The following is a 15,224-nucleotide window of genomic DNA, read 5'->3' on the forward strand; positions in this document are numbered from 1 at the left end:
GGTTCCCTAAGGCTAAAGGTGACATATGCTCTAACATACACAGCAAAGTGAGCGTGCTATGAAATCTGTTAGAAGCTGTTTTATAGGAGCTGTTAGAAATCTGTGTTTATAAATTTTGCTGGTTGTAGGAATTGTATATGTGTGAATGGCTTGATTTAGGACAGGACATGAAATTACCTATAAATACACTTTCTGACTCCAGCAATGAGGTTTTCAGGAGTTCTTTTGTTGGGTCTTTAAGCTTAAAAGAGTAAAAAAGAAAACACAAAATTGATTAAATCTGTTCACTATCCCTACATATACTAAACCTAAAGAAGCAAAAAAACTAGACATGATAATCTAGGACAGCCTTTCACAACCTTTTTAACAGAGCAGAACCCTGGAAAGAGAACAGGGAGCCCCCGCTAATACTAGAGCTACAGCTCATGGTAAATTAACAATTATAAAATTGGGAAAAAAGTAACAGAATAAGGAATGTGACATACTTGCCATATTTGGAACCTGGAGTTGCTCAATACAACAAAGTTATTTTAATACTAAAGAAAATAAATAAAAATACTGCTAATGACTAGAACAGCAGACACTAAACATTGTAATTACTTATTGTACTTATTTGTTTAGAGTAAAAGTAGAAAACAAATGGAATATTATTGTATAGTATATTAATCAATTGTCATTGTCTTTAGTTTCTTACCACTTCAGCGTGATAACGACTGTATTCAGGAAATGGATCAAAACCTGGAAGAAAGTCAATATAAAACAAATCAAATGGTTGATCAAAATAAAGCATAAATGCAGTCTAGCGGTCCTCAAACTCGTTATTCCTCATATAGTTATCCTGTGTGTCTTTGCTCCAAAGTACGGTCATCACTTTCACTTCTGGAAGCAGCCATAGTGCATGGATAGGTCATGTCCCATTCTGAGGAGCTTTACATGTGAAAAAGTCTTGATGTCACTGCATTAGTCACTGGCAGTTTACTCAGTTTGTTTGTAATATATTAAGAGTTCTTAACTCTAAACATTACAGAGAAACAAACACACCTTACAGAGGGGGACTTAACTCGAACATTTCCATCGGCTCAGCCTGCCTGGGATAATTAAATCAAGTTCAATGCTTTTCAGGCCTATTTCCTAAAATTAGTGGTTCTTAATCACAATTTCACACCCTGGATACTAGTCATGTTAAACATATATTGAATTAGGTTGTGATCAGTGCTAAACTGATAAAGTGATCAAAACATAACTAAATTTGACAAAACGTGAGATCCTTGGATTTAATATCTCTCTCCAAAGGATAAGGTCTATAAGTGATCTAATTTTTTCCCTCTCGGAGGTTTCAGGATTTTCCTACAGAATGTGAGAGAATTTTTACTATTCCTGTCCTTGTGAAATACTCAAATAGTGAAGGAATCTCTTAAACAAAGCCTCTGACTATAGTAATATCTGAGAGGAGTTCTAGTCCATCCCTATTTTCTTGGAAACTGTCCTCGTGGTCATTGAGCTTTTGATTTTTAATGTTGATATATTATGCTGCATATAATGCATTCCTGTATAATTTTTTAAATTGAAAAATTAAAAAAAAACTGAATAAAAGCAAAACAAAGCACCTTACAGTAAAACAAGGGGTAGTAAACTATTCTCACCATCAGGCATCCCTGGTCTCCTTTTCAATTTTTTCAGGTTTCTCTGCTGCACTCGAAGTAAGGCTTGCTGCTGGATATCCAGTGTTTGGTCATCCTTTGGAGGGTCAGGATACATAAATCTCACCCCTTCGCGAGTCTCTGTATCTGTTCCAATAAACAAGGTGTTTTACTCAACAGCAAGGTGCAAAATGGTGCTGATGCAGTTAGCACAAATGTCCTGCAGTATTTTGGTTTCATTATTAACAATATGTGTGAGGTTAGTTCTCTATGTTTATATGGAGTGTCTTTATGTGCTCAGGATATCTATTTTTGTTCTGTCCCTGCTTGAGTACATTTGAGGTTAACAGCAGTTCTTGATGATGGGTACAAAGAAAGATCAGCTCACAACTGTCTCCCCTTTAGGGACAACATAGATCTCACTTTGGATATTATCCCCTAGCGTGCTCTGCGCTGAAGACTTCCAACTCGTGATACCACTCAGCAAGGAAATTAACAATCAACTACAATCATGTACTAATATTGTTCATCACCTGTACATGGAAAACATGAAGGGTCCAGTAAAGGTGTGTATAAAAAAAAAAAAACTAGTTAAACACATTTGTTGTTAGGGGTTGGGGAAAAACAAATGATGTAGCACTATTAAAGTGTACCTAATGCATCCCAATGCTAAGATCTACAATAATGGCAACATTCCTTTTGATTTTTTTAACATTTAAAAAAAAAAAAAGTTTATGCCCCATCATCCACCCTTACCTAACATGGAACCTGGATGTCTGGGAAAAGAGCCTGCCCATACAAGGTTAACTGGAAGCTAGCTGAAAGAAAATGTTGAGTGGATCTGTGATCCTATTTGGAATCTGAAAACCCCCGTTTAACTTTACAGAACCTAAAGTAAATTAACTTTCAATACTTTGTAGACAACCAAATACATGGGTAAATGTAATACTGTGTTCTGTACATTGGTGTGTTTATTTTCAGACCTAAACGGCCGATAATTATGGCTGTGATAATTTTTACTTTACTATTCCTAAAGACTGATGGTTTAAAAACTTTTCTTTAGTTTGTTCACCTGGGACTTGCAGCTTACACTAAGATATTACAGCTAATCGTCAAGAAATGATAAATAACAAAGAGCATTCATTTATTCATCTAAAGTTAGAACTTTCATTTAATAAAAGTATTTCATTAGAGCTGCACTGGTTGAATCTCATTACCTATATTGCTGTGTTTTTCATTCTGCATTTAATTACCAATATATATACCTGTATTTTATAAAGTTGAATATATGAGACTAAATTTATATGTCTGTATTGATATTGTGAGGCTCTCTGAGGGAGAGTAATAACATGGACTATGTAAAGTGCTGTGTAATATGTTGGTGTTCAATAAATAAAAGATAATAATAATATTAATAATTTATAACGTTCACCTCTGTACTTGAGGTCATTAAATTCCTGGATGTTTTGCATATTAATACTCTCCAGATTCTTTAAAAAAGGTCGTTGTATTTTAGCCTGCATCCCCTGCCGGGCAATATCAAAGATATCCGCGCTCTTCTCCCGCCTCCGTCTAAATAAAGGGAAAAAAATTCCATTAGCATGCCAAACACAAATATAAATAAAAAATACAGTGGTAAATTTTCCTGATAAAAAGTAGGGATGTTGGTCACACACCAGGGTATTGCTCCTATAAGATGTGACATTTCAGGGCTTCACAGGGTCCCCTTTGGCTAAAAACAAGTTTTATGAAGAGAAAGGGACACCTCCTTAATTAATACTAGGTGGAGAGAAGTATGAAATATAACGTGTACCTTCCTTTTAACAGGTTTGTAGTCTACACACTGCAGTTGGATACTATAGTAGTGCAATATATGGTTATCAATCGGTTACATTGCACTAAATAGTGCACAAAAAAGGCCGCGTCCTAATAACTGCACATAACTACTCTGCTAGGTTTACAATCATAACAATGGTAAACCATGCCTGTGCAATGTGTGTTGGCCACTTGTAGTCTCCAACAGGGGTGTATGTTACAGGGTAATAATAGGCATTTAATGGCAAGATTACCAGGTATCTTGGTATCTTTAATAAAAGCTTTAAAACACAGTAACTTTTCTGTTACAGGACATGTGGTCATTCAGCTCTAGAATAAGCTGCCTAAACACAATGTAAGAATGATTCAATGTTTAGGAGGTATAGTGAAAATTCATACCCGCTCCTGGAGGGAAGAGACTCATCATCTCGGTCAGTATCTTGCAAACGACTCTCTAACCGTCTCTGCTCACTGCGTAGCTGCTTCCTCAGCTCAGATAGCTGATTAATCACATTCTTCTTTTCATCTAAAGTGAAAACCCAAATATGTAACAATAATGAAGTAGAAGTCCTGCACAATACAATAACACATGCTGTCTCTTCAATGTATATGTATGTGTATATATATATATATTTACATTTACACACATGTGGATATCATAATCAAAAAATACCCATGTTTTTATATTCTGATATTTTTAATAGTTTTAACATAGAAAAGATGTACAAGAAAAAACTAAAAACAAATGACAATAATTCCAAAACATCCAGAACAAAATAAAGAGAATCAAGCTGAAAAAGCATAATAGAAAACAGTGTAAAGGGACCTCTCCTGAGCAGCTCACGTATCCAGAGTCTGAAACAATATTTCTAAAGGGAAAACAAAGACAAGACAATATGGACAAAATAGACAAGATAAGACAAAGCCCACAAGGGAAAATAGACAAGTGGGAAAAATCGTGGGTGGAGGGGGGGGGGGGGGGGGGGATGATGAACACTTCCCAAATATAGGTAACCTTAGTTGTCTGTAGTAGGGGACTTATATTTAATCCAGGGGTCCCAGATCCTGTCAAATTTCTTCATTTTATTTTGAAGAACATGCGTCATCCTGTCATTAACCATAATCCAATCCATCTTAGCAAAAAAATGGACCCAGCACTATAGTATTGTATAGTATTTCCAAGACTTAGCGATAGGTGATCCGAGTGGCCAGCAGAATCAGTTTCAAAAGTTTCAGGGAGGATTTGGGAGCAGCCAGATCACAGCTACTAAACAGGGCTGCTTCTGGAGAAGCCCGCACATTCCATACCCATGTTTTTAAATCCACAGTTTTCAGTATAACTCAAACTTGATCCCAGAATTGACTTCTTGGAGCTTACCAAAGGCTCTGAGCTGATTGCGCCTAGCAGGAACTGGTGGAGATGCTGCACGAGGCTGGGGCTCATCCTGTGTCAGGAAAAGGGCAATGAACATTACAATAGTATTGTGTAAAGCACAGATAATTAACAGATAATGTTTTATTATACATGTACAATGTTTGATGGCAAAGTAGTGTCATGGGATTGGAATAATCATGAAACCATGAAGTTTTTTACTGGTATGCTATGGCAGTCAAAAATACACAGACTGCAATTCAAACTGTAAGCATGACCTAACCTAAAACCTAAAGGTACCTGCATAGACTAGGCTAGTCTTCAAAGTGTTTAGTGTCACCCTGTGGTACTCAATGGATCCTAGACTGTGTACGAATCATTGACCTTCCAGGACAGCTCCAAGCAAACAGGATAAACACCTTTCTCAGACCCTGTTCTCTTTTAGTGATAGAAAAATGGACTATCACCAAGTGTACACGGAAATAAAGACTTCTTCATTGCTAAGGATAACCTTGAAACCACTATATGAGAATTAAGAATGCTGCCCTGTCTTGTTACGAGAGCATTTTGTAGTGTTTTGTGAAAAAGTCCTATAAAGACCATACTGTGGCTCTGATCCACAAAAGCTCTTGCATTCATTACCCAACAAGAGAGAGAAAACCTTGTAAAATAAATATTTTTTGACTGGAGCTTGAATCCACAATTTTTGGGTTCAATTAATCTAGCTTTAAAACCTAATGTAGCTTGAAGACTCCTTTTGAGTCTGCTGAAAATCTTTGATGACCTCCAAATAAAGCAGGCGCATTCCTTACATAAAAGAGTGAAACTGTTATTTTTTGTTTTGTTTTTTTTTTTTGGGGGGGGGGGGTGCTTTTTTTTACAGGAGGGTAGAATTATCTTCTATGGCCTAATAAACATGGCAAACACTTTAGGCAAGTATATGGTGTCCAAATTGAAGTGGACCCTATACAGCAGATTAGCCACATCAAATAAGAGCCTGCTTTTCTTAGTTTAGTGATAGTCACCTCCAGTTACAGAAAACATGAGAAAGACTTAAGGGAGCATGTCTCTGCAGGACCTTGGACAGATCCCACAGGGACAAGATTTTAGGGAACACAAGTGTTGGACATAAATAGCCATGGCAAAGCTCCTAATGAGTAAATCATTTATGTGCTGGCTTCCAGGAACCCCCCAAAAAAACAAACATTTAAGGGCCAAACCCTGATGCACTCCATCCTGTAAAAAAAAAAAAAAAAAAATCTAAAATGACCAGAGCAGTACCGACAGACCAATTACCGGTATGTTAGTGGCACCAGTAAGAGAATAACTTCCATAACTTGGCAAAAATCCTTCAAGCTGTCAGGAAGCTAGCAGAGCCTCACCAATGGCTGCAACATGAGGAAGCCACACTCCCTGCACCTGAACATTTAAAGAATACTGCAAACAACAGATAAAAGATCCTTTATATCATCAATAATTAAAAATGGTTCTTGTGGTGGTGTTCTCTTCCTACACAATTTTACCTTTTAACCTAAGTGGAGGGACCAATCATCTCTCAACTGTCCAGGATAATAAATATGAAAAACTAGCATGTTTACAGCTGCCCCAGACTGTATACAGTAAGCTGTCCTGCTTGATCACTAAACATACAACAGGAATGACAAAGCTTACTGCAACTTCGCTCATACACACTTCATTATGTGAAACAAGTAGCATAGCACATATATATGTGACAAAGGCTAAGGCAGTTAAAAGGTACTCCTGACAGGTCTAGCTGCAACACATGATGTACATAAGGTAAACCTAGGAGCTCTTCTGTACTGGACAACCGAACAACTGCATTACTAGTTGTATGTCAAAAATAGTTCACTGAGTAAATTTTGCTTAACAAGCAAGTTTTTGTAAGTTTATTAGACTGGGGGGAAAAAAGAGAATAAAAGTACACAATCTGGAAATAGTAAACACTGGAAAGACATACATATGACTGGATGGAAACTTCGCTTTTTGCACTTGGCGGTCTCGGTGTTTGGGAGGATAGTTTGTGCTGTAGGGCAGGGATGACAGGAGACGGCTGCCTTGGAGGCTGAAACTACAAAACATACCATATAACATGTAAGGTGAGAAAGCACTGTTCAGGACATCCAACTATCAAAGTGTACATGTTCATTCCAAAGATTTTAACAGGCTTATTAATAATTAAATGTATGGACTTTAATCAAGAAAAAGTTTAAGGCACATGTAGGGTTGTCTGTGACCAACTGTGATAACACCGACTTCACCTCCAATCTACTTAAAAGGAGCACCATGTCCCATGCTTTACACAGAATATCAGTGAGATTTGTAGAGGTGATACTAGCAGAAGGCAAAATAAAGCACATCACTACATATTACGGCTGACCTCCTTCTCTTCAGTTTCATCTGCTGCTTTCTGCTGTTCATAAAAGCGTTTTAGCTCCTCTTCCTGTTTGGTCTCATCCTCTTTTCTCCTTCTTTCAGCTTCTTTCCGTCTTTCATCTGCCAGACGGACTAACTCCTCATTTTTCTGTCGTTGCTAAAAGAATATTGCAATACTATTAAGAAATTATAAGCCACCAGAAGTCAGTACCACTCAATACATTAAAAACATAACTAGATGGATAACAACACTATATAGCCTATAACAGCCCATTATCTGCAAAGAAATTATTAGTATGAAAGATTGAAATATGCGCTTGCTAATGGACAGTAAAGTACACCAGAGAGGAATCTTCCTTTATATACATTTATGAAGGGGGAAAATGTTCTAAAATGTCAAACCAAAATAAGTTAGAAATTGTCCTGTGATATGTATATAGATATTTCTACAACATCTAAAACTGACAAAAAGCTATTACACAAAAACAGATAAATTAGGTTTCTAATATATATATATATATATATATATATATATATATATATATATATATATATATATAAAATTTCGAACTCTTTAAAGGGAATTCAATGAACACTGCAGCATGTCATTTGCAGACTTGCTGTTGAACCAAATAATGTCTTTCACGTTGACAATGTGGAGAAAAAGTTATTAATATATAAAGTTCTGATCCTATTCTCCTTATTAGGAAAGATGAGTATAACTTTGTATGAAAATGATTTAAAGAAAAAGCCTCTAAACAGATAAATAAATGAAACCTGGTCTCAAAAACCTGTTTGGTTCAGGTTTTCACCATACTGGATATATATTATATTGGCTGCGCAGATAACAAATCACTGGCAATTACAAAAGTCTACTACCTCCTCCTCTTTAAGCTTTTTCCTATTCTGCTCTTCTTCATATTCTCGCTGAATTTTGGCCCTTTGTTCAGCAAGACGCTTCTCTTCTCTTTCTTCCTCCAGGCGAATTCGTTCTTTCTCCTCTGCTTCTTTACGTCTTTTCTCATCAATCTGTCAGTGGAATTTTTGCTGTGTTATGCTTTCATACATTTTGGTGACAATCATACCCAAAAAGCTGGCAGCCTAAAGTAACCAATTACCTGTTGACGTAAGAAGTTCTTGTATGATTCCTGCTGATGCACCTTTTCTTCAGTGACGGGCTCATTGAACACACTACCTCTGGCAAACTGAGATGGATTTGCAAATGAAAACCCTGGAAAAACAATAAACAGTAGGAATAACTCTATTTGTACATTCCCAGTCAGGAGAGGAAAAGCACACAGAAGCATTCCATGAGTGAGCTCTGTGTAGGCAGAGAGTGTAAAAGCACCACAAGGACCTGAAGGACTTGGACAGCTATATAGAACAGTATTTATATAAACAATTACCCAGTCAATCCTTTACCTTATCTGTGCTCAAGGTAAACTTCCTGATTTACCTGGTATTTTTCCAGTAGATGATGTGTTATCCGCCAAACTCGTGTCCACTGCCACAACGGCCCTATTGTCCTCAAAATCTCGTACTTTTGGATTTTGATAAGCACTTTCATTTTGTTTATGCATGTGCTTGAGGTCAGCTGTAAAGGAACATACTAAAATGTATTTTACTGAAATAAGAGGAAACCTTTTTTTTTTTTAAATATGCAGTATGTTAATACCAAATGTTACTTATATATTTATCATTTATATTTATCATTTGCACAGTGCTTCAGTCTATGTTCACTTTTTAGCAGGTCACCTTTACCAGTTTGCTGCAAATAGCCATTTGTTGAAATTAGACCTCAATAGATTGACAATAAACATCTGCAGCACATGCCTTCAGAATTTGTGTTATTTTTTTTTTATGTTAAACACTTACTGATGAGATTCCCTTTTTCGTCCTTGAGTGGAGCTCCTCCTCCTCCTTTACCCCAAGGGTTGTAACTCCTCATTTCAGCTTCCAGCTTAGATTCATATCGCTCCTGCTCTTCCTTCTCTTTTCTGCGCTTTTCATTTCTTTCTCTTATCTGTAGAGAAATAACAGATTGCACATATTTTTAAATACTGCCAGCAACTTACCTACTGCATGCAACACGTCATCATAGATGACAAGACATTATACCTGCTGCTCCAGCTCTTCCTGATAATTTTGAGCAACCTTTCGGTCCTTTTGTGCTTTTTCTTCTGGAAATACTCCTAAACTGGCACCTTTTGCAGCCTCTGCTCTCTGCTTACTGTACCTAAAAACACAATAATGAAACTTCACTACCTATAAAATATACTACACAGGACATGTGCATTATTAAGGTAATGGGGATCAATGTAAATTAGTAATGTTACATAAAACCCTTATTTTGTCATTTCACTTTTATTTCAGATAACAGTGAAGTGTCTGACTTCTATTGTTTACTTTTCATTCATACGCTTCTTTTAGTTTTCATTTACTTACGTAGTGTGATCCTGTGGATGAGCCGGAATGGGGTACATAGAGGATAGGTTGACACCTGGAGCTGCCTGAACACCTAATGAGCCAACAGGATCTGATATAAGAAACGGTTAATTTATACCTAAGAGATTCAAGCACTTACATTTTAACAAATATCAATAATGCACAATAAAATACATTAACATCAGTCATTTTTCTCCAGTAAAATCTGTGCAATATTAAATTCAGATTTTTGTGTGGCCCACTTGCACTAACATACTGAAGTAGCTTGATGGATCGAGTTTATTTGTGGGTAAACCTATTTTTATTTGCATTTTCTAAATTAAATTCAACAGTACAGTCACAAGAAAGAACAATATGAAAATAAAAGAAATTTTAAATCCAGTAAACAGCAATAGGAAAAACATAAGATATCAAACAATGGCAATAGGGAGGGGATCGGGGATACTAGGGGAGCACCTGAGATTGATAGTGTAAAAGAGGACCATGTAATCAGAGACGTAGTCTATTGATAAATGAGGGGGAGGAGAAGTGGTCAGGAGGTATATGCCTAATTGTTGTCATCATCCCTGGCTCCGAGTTCTTCAGGTCTAATGAACCTGTTAACCCAAGCAACTGGATCAAGTTTAATTATAATGAGGAACAATGCTGTTAGTGTGCTGTTTAACCATGAAAATACTCAATATGCTAAATTATATAAGGAGAAATATCGGAGAATCAGTTTATATCAAGCAGAGGAAAAATGCAGGCAGAGACAATAAGTTAGAGTAGAAGCGACCAGGTAACATTGCTGCCACTTTGTTGTTTTATATGTGATGGTGTTGGTATTCTAACAGACAAGCCACCAGGAAATCCTGTACCCAATAAAACCCCAACTAAAGCTGAAGGCTGAATTAGCTACACCGATTCCAGATACAAGAAAACAAATGCCTTCCTGTTTTTGTTTTCTCTAACATGCTGAAGAATGAGTTCTTTGCTTTCATAGCTTTTATGGGCAATGATCCAATCTCAACCAATAAATATAGCAAGTTTATAGAGACAATGGACTACTACTTTTATCTATAATAATAATAATAAAAAAAAAAAATTAAAAAAAAAAATTTACCACCTTTCTTAAGGTTAGGGATGGATAGGGTATTATGCTACTATCACAGGCAGAACTCTATCAAAATAAAATATTGGGATAGTCAAGCACTTGATAACCACAATCGTGATGTGAAAACCTCCATATTTACTCATTGATCCAAAGTCACTGTTCAATATATCATCACCTGTTGGGCAATGCATGCTATACCAACATTTCACTTACAGTGGGCTAAATTGGGATCCAGTGGGTTCCGGGCTCCATAGTAATAATAGGCATCATCATAAGGTGTTCGATAATTGTCTGCCAGGACTACTGGTTGAGGTGGAGGAACAGCTGCAATTCTTAAACAATGGCAAAAGTATGTTAGATAAAATGTAACACTGTCATTTTAGTACAGTTCCTTAATTCAGGAAAATATAACAGCTGCTATCTAAAGATCAGCTGAAAAAAAGGAGTAAATTATGTATGATTAGGTTATGATTAACAGTTGAATAACAGTGATTTACAGAACACTATCTAGTCTGTCAGTATCAAAAATCAGTGTGGCAATGTCAGTGAGCACATGTATATAAAGTTATTAAATAATGTAATTTGTTTGGGTCTGCAACAAAGGCCTTCTTCACTACAATCAGAACCTATATAGTATATATGTTTAGGAAACACAAGACAAGATTCTAAGACCAGCCAGCCATATGTGTCACAGTGACTGATCACATACCTACCTGGGCACAACTATTTCCCCAAGTGCGCTGGATAATCCACGGTGAAAATCCTCTTGTACTGGATTGAAGGCTACAGGATAGCCACTTGCATTGACAGCTGGATCAGGGACTGGAGTCTGGAAAGCCACTCTAACTCTTTCAGGTGGGGCCTTCTCTTCAACGACCGACTTATTCTCAATCCTTCTGACCGACGTCTCCGAGTCAATTAAAACTCCAGATCGAAAGGGAACATTTCTATCAGGTATCTCCTGATGACGATTTATTGCTCCAAACTGCCTCAGCCTGTCCGGCTATCAAAAGAATGAATACAGAGACCACATTTTCATAAACTTAACAATATCTTATTACATGTTAATAACATGAAGACAACAGTCATACTTACAGAATGTGTTAGGTATGAATTAATCTGTATTCTTTATAATATATGTATTAACCTACAATCACAATCTTGGCCAAAAAACTATACCCTTTTTATCATGGACTCTTTAATGCTGTTTTCATTTTTGGCTAGCAAAAATGCAGATACAACAAGTACCTATGTTTAGATGGCTACAAACATTTACACACACAATCAAAGACCCTGTGTCCAGTCTGAGTATACCATTGAAATGACTACACTGGAACACAATAAATGAGAGTAAAAAATATAGCTGCCCAAAAAACATTATGCATAATGACATAGTTTTGCCTTGTTAAACAGCTGTGGCATGCTTTGAGAAACAATGTATCGAATGAATGTAACAAACAAACTACACTACAGAAAATTATGAATTTACTAGGAATAATTATGGGATTATGAATTATGTGTTAAGGGAAATTTGCTGATCACAATTGAAAAGAGTAATGCTGCTGCCACTTTAAAGTCTAATAAAGCAGCTAAAGTATAACAATAAACTACATGGAAGTATGTATGAATTATATACGTTTTTGCTTCACATTTACAAAACTTACTAGCATTTACTTATGCAACATTTCTTCAACAACGGTGTGGTGTGCTTTTAAAATTACATTATTTTGGAAAATGCAACAGGGGTAATAATAATGACTAAAAGTGCATGGAATAAGGTTTCTTTACCTATTTTCTTTCTAAATTGACTTCTTTTGGTGCCACAAGCCCTTTATTCTTGGTGAACACCGAATAAAAATATCACAATAGCCAGAGGTACACATAATTCCAGTAGAACTAAAACTGGTATTTGGATAAGGCTTGTGGGGTCTGCAGAAGCAGTAGAAGAAAATACAGAAGAACCTCGGTTATCCGGCACCCACGGGCTATGGCCGATTCCATATAAGTATAGTTTCCGGTTAACTGAGGTTACACCGAAATTGAGGTTTCTCAGCCATTCAGCACTGGACTTGAATGGGGTCCCCATTCACCTCTAATGCTGAATGGTTAAATGGCTGAGAAAAGGGAAACCCTTATAACGCTTGAGCCTTCATCAGGGTTTCCCTTTTCTCAGCCAATCACGGAGCAGAGCAATCAGTGGAGGTCTGCCCTCCTGACAGCTCCGCTCTCCTGATTTCTCCCCCCACCCTAGTGGAGCTGTTGTATGTGTTCTTGAGTGTGGAACACATGCCACAGCTCCGCTAGAGCTGCAGAAGTAATCAAGAAAGCGGAGCTGTCAGGTGCCGGTTATTTGGGTTTTCGGGGTACCCGAGTTCCGGGTAACCGGGGTTCTACTGTGGTATCTGCAGCATATAATAACAATAGTTGGAGAGGAAATGTAATCAATGACTTATCCTTTAGTGCCACCTACTTTACACTAAAGTTATGATTCAATTTACTTAAGTCTTTCTAGAAATATTGTGCTGATGTGGGACTCTGCTCTACGAACAGTTTAAAAATGGTAAAATTCATGCAGATGTTAAAAACATGCAACGATCTATGTTGTCCAAACTGCTACGGGCATGCAAAGAGAGAGAAAAGGTAATAAATTGTGAAGATCTTGAATAAATCTTCATAGAAAAGAGACTGTAATATTTGGGGGAAAAAACAATCAATTTACCTCTTCTTCATTTAGCTAGAAAAAGCATTTAAGAAAATTAGGAAACAGCAATTTATATTCTGAACAAAGCACACCAGAATTTAAGATCTAATACTGTACGGGTCTATGACCAAATTTAAAAACTAAGAAATGAAACTTTGCAGTAATAACTTGATTAGCGAGCTTGAATGTTTAGTTGCTGTCAGTACACATATTCTGTCAGGTACAGAAGTGCAGGAATAAAACTGTGAACAAACTTTTGCAGTTGAAAGCAAAGGAGATGGTCACAAACTATAGTTTATGATAAGGAGCTTTTGTGGGTTTTTTTTTGTCCTGTTTTTAATGTTTAGAAAATAAAAAGAAACAGGTTTCCCTCCAATTAGAAAAAAACATAACACTAATAGACATGCATGTTGATATCAGAACTGCAAGTGTAAGTTTTTATAACAACAACAGAACAAACAAGGAGAACCAGCTTCACTAGGCTTTTCTGTACGTTTAATGCTGGAAACTGCACATTAAGGACATGCTTTGCCCTGTTTTATCAGCTTAAACTAAATTGTGTTTTTGTTTTGCACACATAAAGCAGATATCTTGTCTTTTTTTCTTAATAAGTTGGAAGAGGGTTACTATTTTCTAGGGGACATTCATCCTAAAATGCATGTCCCAACATACATAAAGACTGGTATCAGTATGGAAAGAAGTTTTTATTGTTACCAGCTTCTGTCATAAGGATACCAGCCACATGTCTGATGCACCACAACATGATGTAGAGAGGTGCAAGTATTTTTAATCTTTTTTCTATATTTAAACACGTTTAAAAAATAAAGGCAGATGTCACATTTGAACTTTAACAGGAGAGTCATGATAACTCAATGAGTAAATCTTTGGTAAAGTATTCTTTTTGCTCAATGAAACAAAACAAACTTGACGGTTCTTCAACATCCCGATGAGAAATATAAATGAGACAGGTGAAGGTGTGTGAGCATTACACTTTGCATTGACTGTTCTACTGACAGGTTTATTATAAACATCCTGATAAACACATCTGAAACTAACATACATATAATCCATAACCATGTGTAATCCTGAGACAGAAAACACCATAATAAATGCTTACATTTTAATACATCAAGAGACAAACTTACCTGCTTTTCGGGATCTATTGCTCCAGATGCTGCAACCTTCAGTCCCAGCTCTTTTTCCCTAAAAATAATATACACATTAAAAACAAATGATGCAAATTACCCAACCTCACAAAAGTTCTATACAGACCTTTAAAAGGCAGATGCATTTGCGTACACAATCAAACAGCCCCCAATTAATAAGATTGGTCACTGGGCCTATAGGGAGTTAAAGTTTTTAATACATGGGCAATCAATATTCATCCCAACAGAAGACAGTTTTGTAAAGCTACGTACATACAAGCAAAAATTGTCGTTGGAAACGAACCATTAACAACCTAACGGTCTATAATTGTTGTAGCTGAAAACAAACAACAGTCCTGGCGGATCTGTTTGGGCGACAATCGTTTGCTATCTATAGTGTGTACGGTTGTGCAGTGAGAATGATGTGCTGCGCATGCGTAGCTAACGAACGTCTATTACAACAAACAGCAGCACAATACAGATGTGTATGTGCATATAAATAAATACATATATCTTGTTCAGTGAGAACACATGGAAAGGCATAAGTGAAGAGAGGTAAGTGAACAGTCTTCAGGATGAACGTTCGTTGACAAAAATGACATTAGTTTGTACACGTTCT

The 15,224-nt window shown here is 36.6% G+C and overlaps 1 protein-coding gene across 6 annotated transcripts in view; it reads right to left on the reverse strand.

Moving 5' to 3' along the window:
- CSPP1 (centrosome and spindle pole associated protein 1) overlaps positions 1 to 15,224 on the reverse strand; it is a 42,038-nt gene that overhangs the window by 7,243 nt on the left and 19,571 nt on the right. For 4 of the 6 annotated variants that reach the window (XM_072411089.1, XM_072411087.1, XM_072411085.1 and 1 more), the window contains 17 exons: positions 14,606 to 14,663; positions 11,473 to 11,762; positions 10,973 to 11,091; positions 9,667 to 9,757; positions 9,340 to 9,457; positions 9,097 to 9,244; positions 8,678 to 8,815; positions 8,340 to 8,452; positions 8,101 to 8,250; positions 7,226 to 7,378; positions 6,806 to 6,916; positions 4,834 to 4,900; positions 3,855 to 3,981; positions 3,073 to 3,212; positions 1,644 to 1,787; positions 695 to 738; positions 178 to 241 (listed from right to left, as the gene is read on the reverse strand). In XM_072411089.1, the coding sequence (XP_072267190.1) occupies positions 178 to 241; positions 695 to 738; positions 1,644 to 1,787; positions 3,073 to 3,212; positions 3,855 to 3,981; positions 4,834 to 4,900; positions 6,806 to 6,916; positions 7,226 to 7,378; positions 8,101 to 8,250; positions 8,340 to 8,452; positions 8,678 to 8,815; positions 9,097 to 9,244; positions 9,340 to 9,457; positions 9,667 to 9,757; positions 10,973 to 11,091; positions 11,473 to 11,762; positions 14,606 to 14,663 (2,075 nt within the window). The other 2 variants (XM_072411088.1, XM_072411090.1) reach the window with 2 other exon arrangements.

This window comes from Pyxicephalus adspersus, chromosome 5 (genome assembly GCF_032062135.1).
Source record: "Pyxicephalus adspersus chromosome 5, UCB_Pads_2.0, whole genome shotgun sequence".
NCBI classification, from domain to species: Eukaryota; Metazoa; Chordata; class Amphibia; order Anura; family Pyxicephalidae; genus Pyxicephalus; species Pyxicephalus adspersus.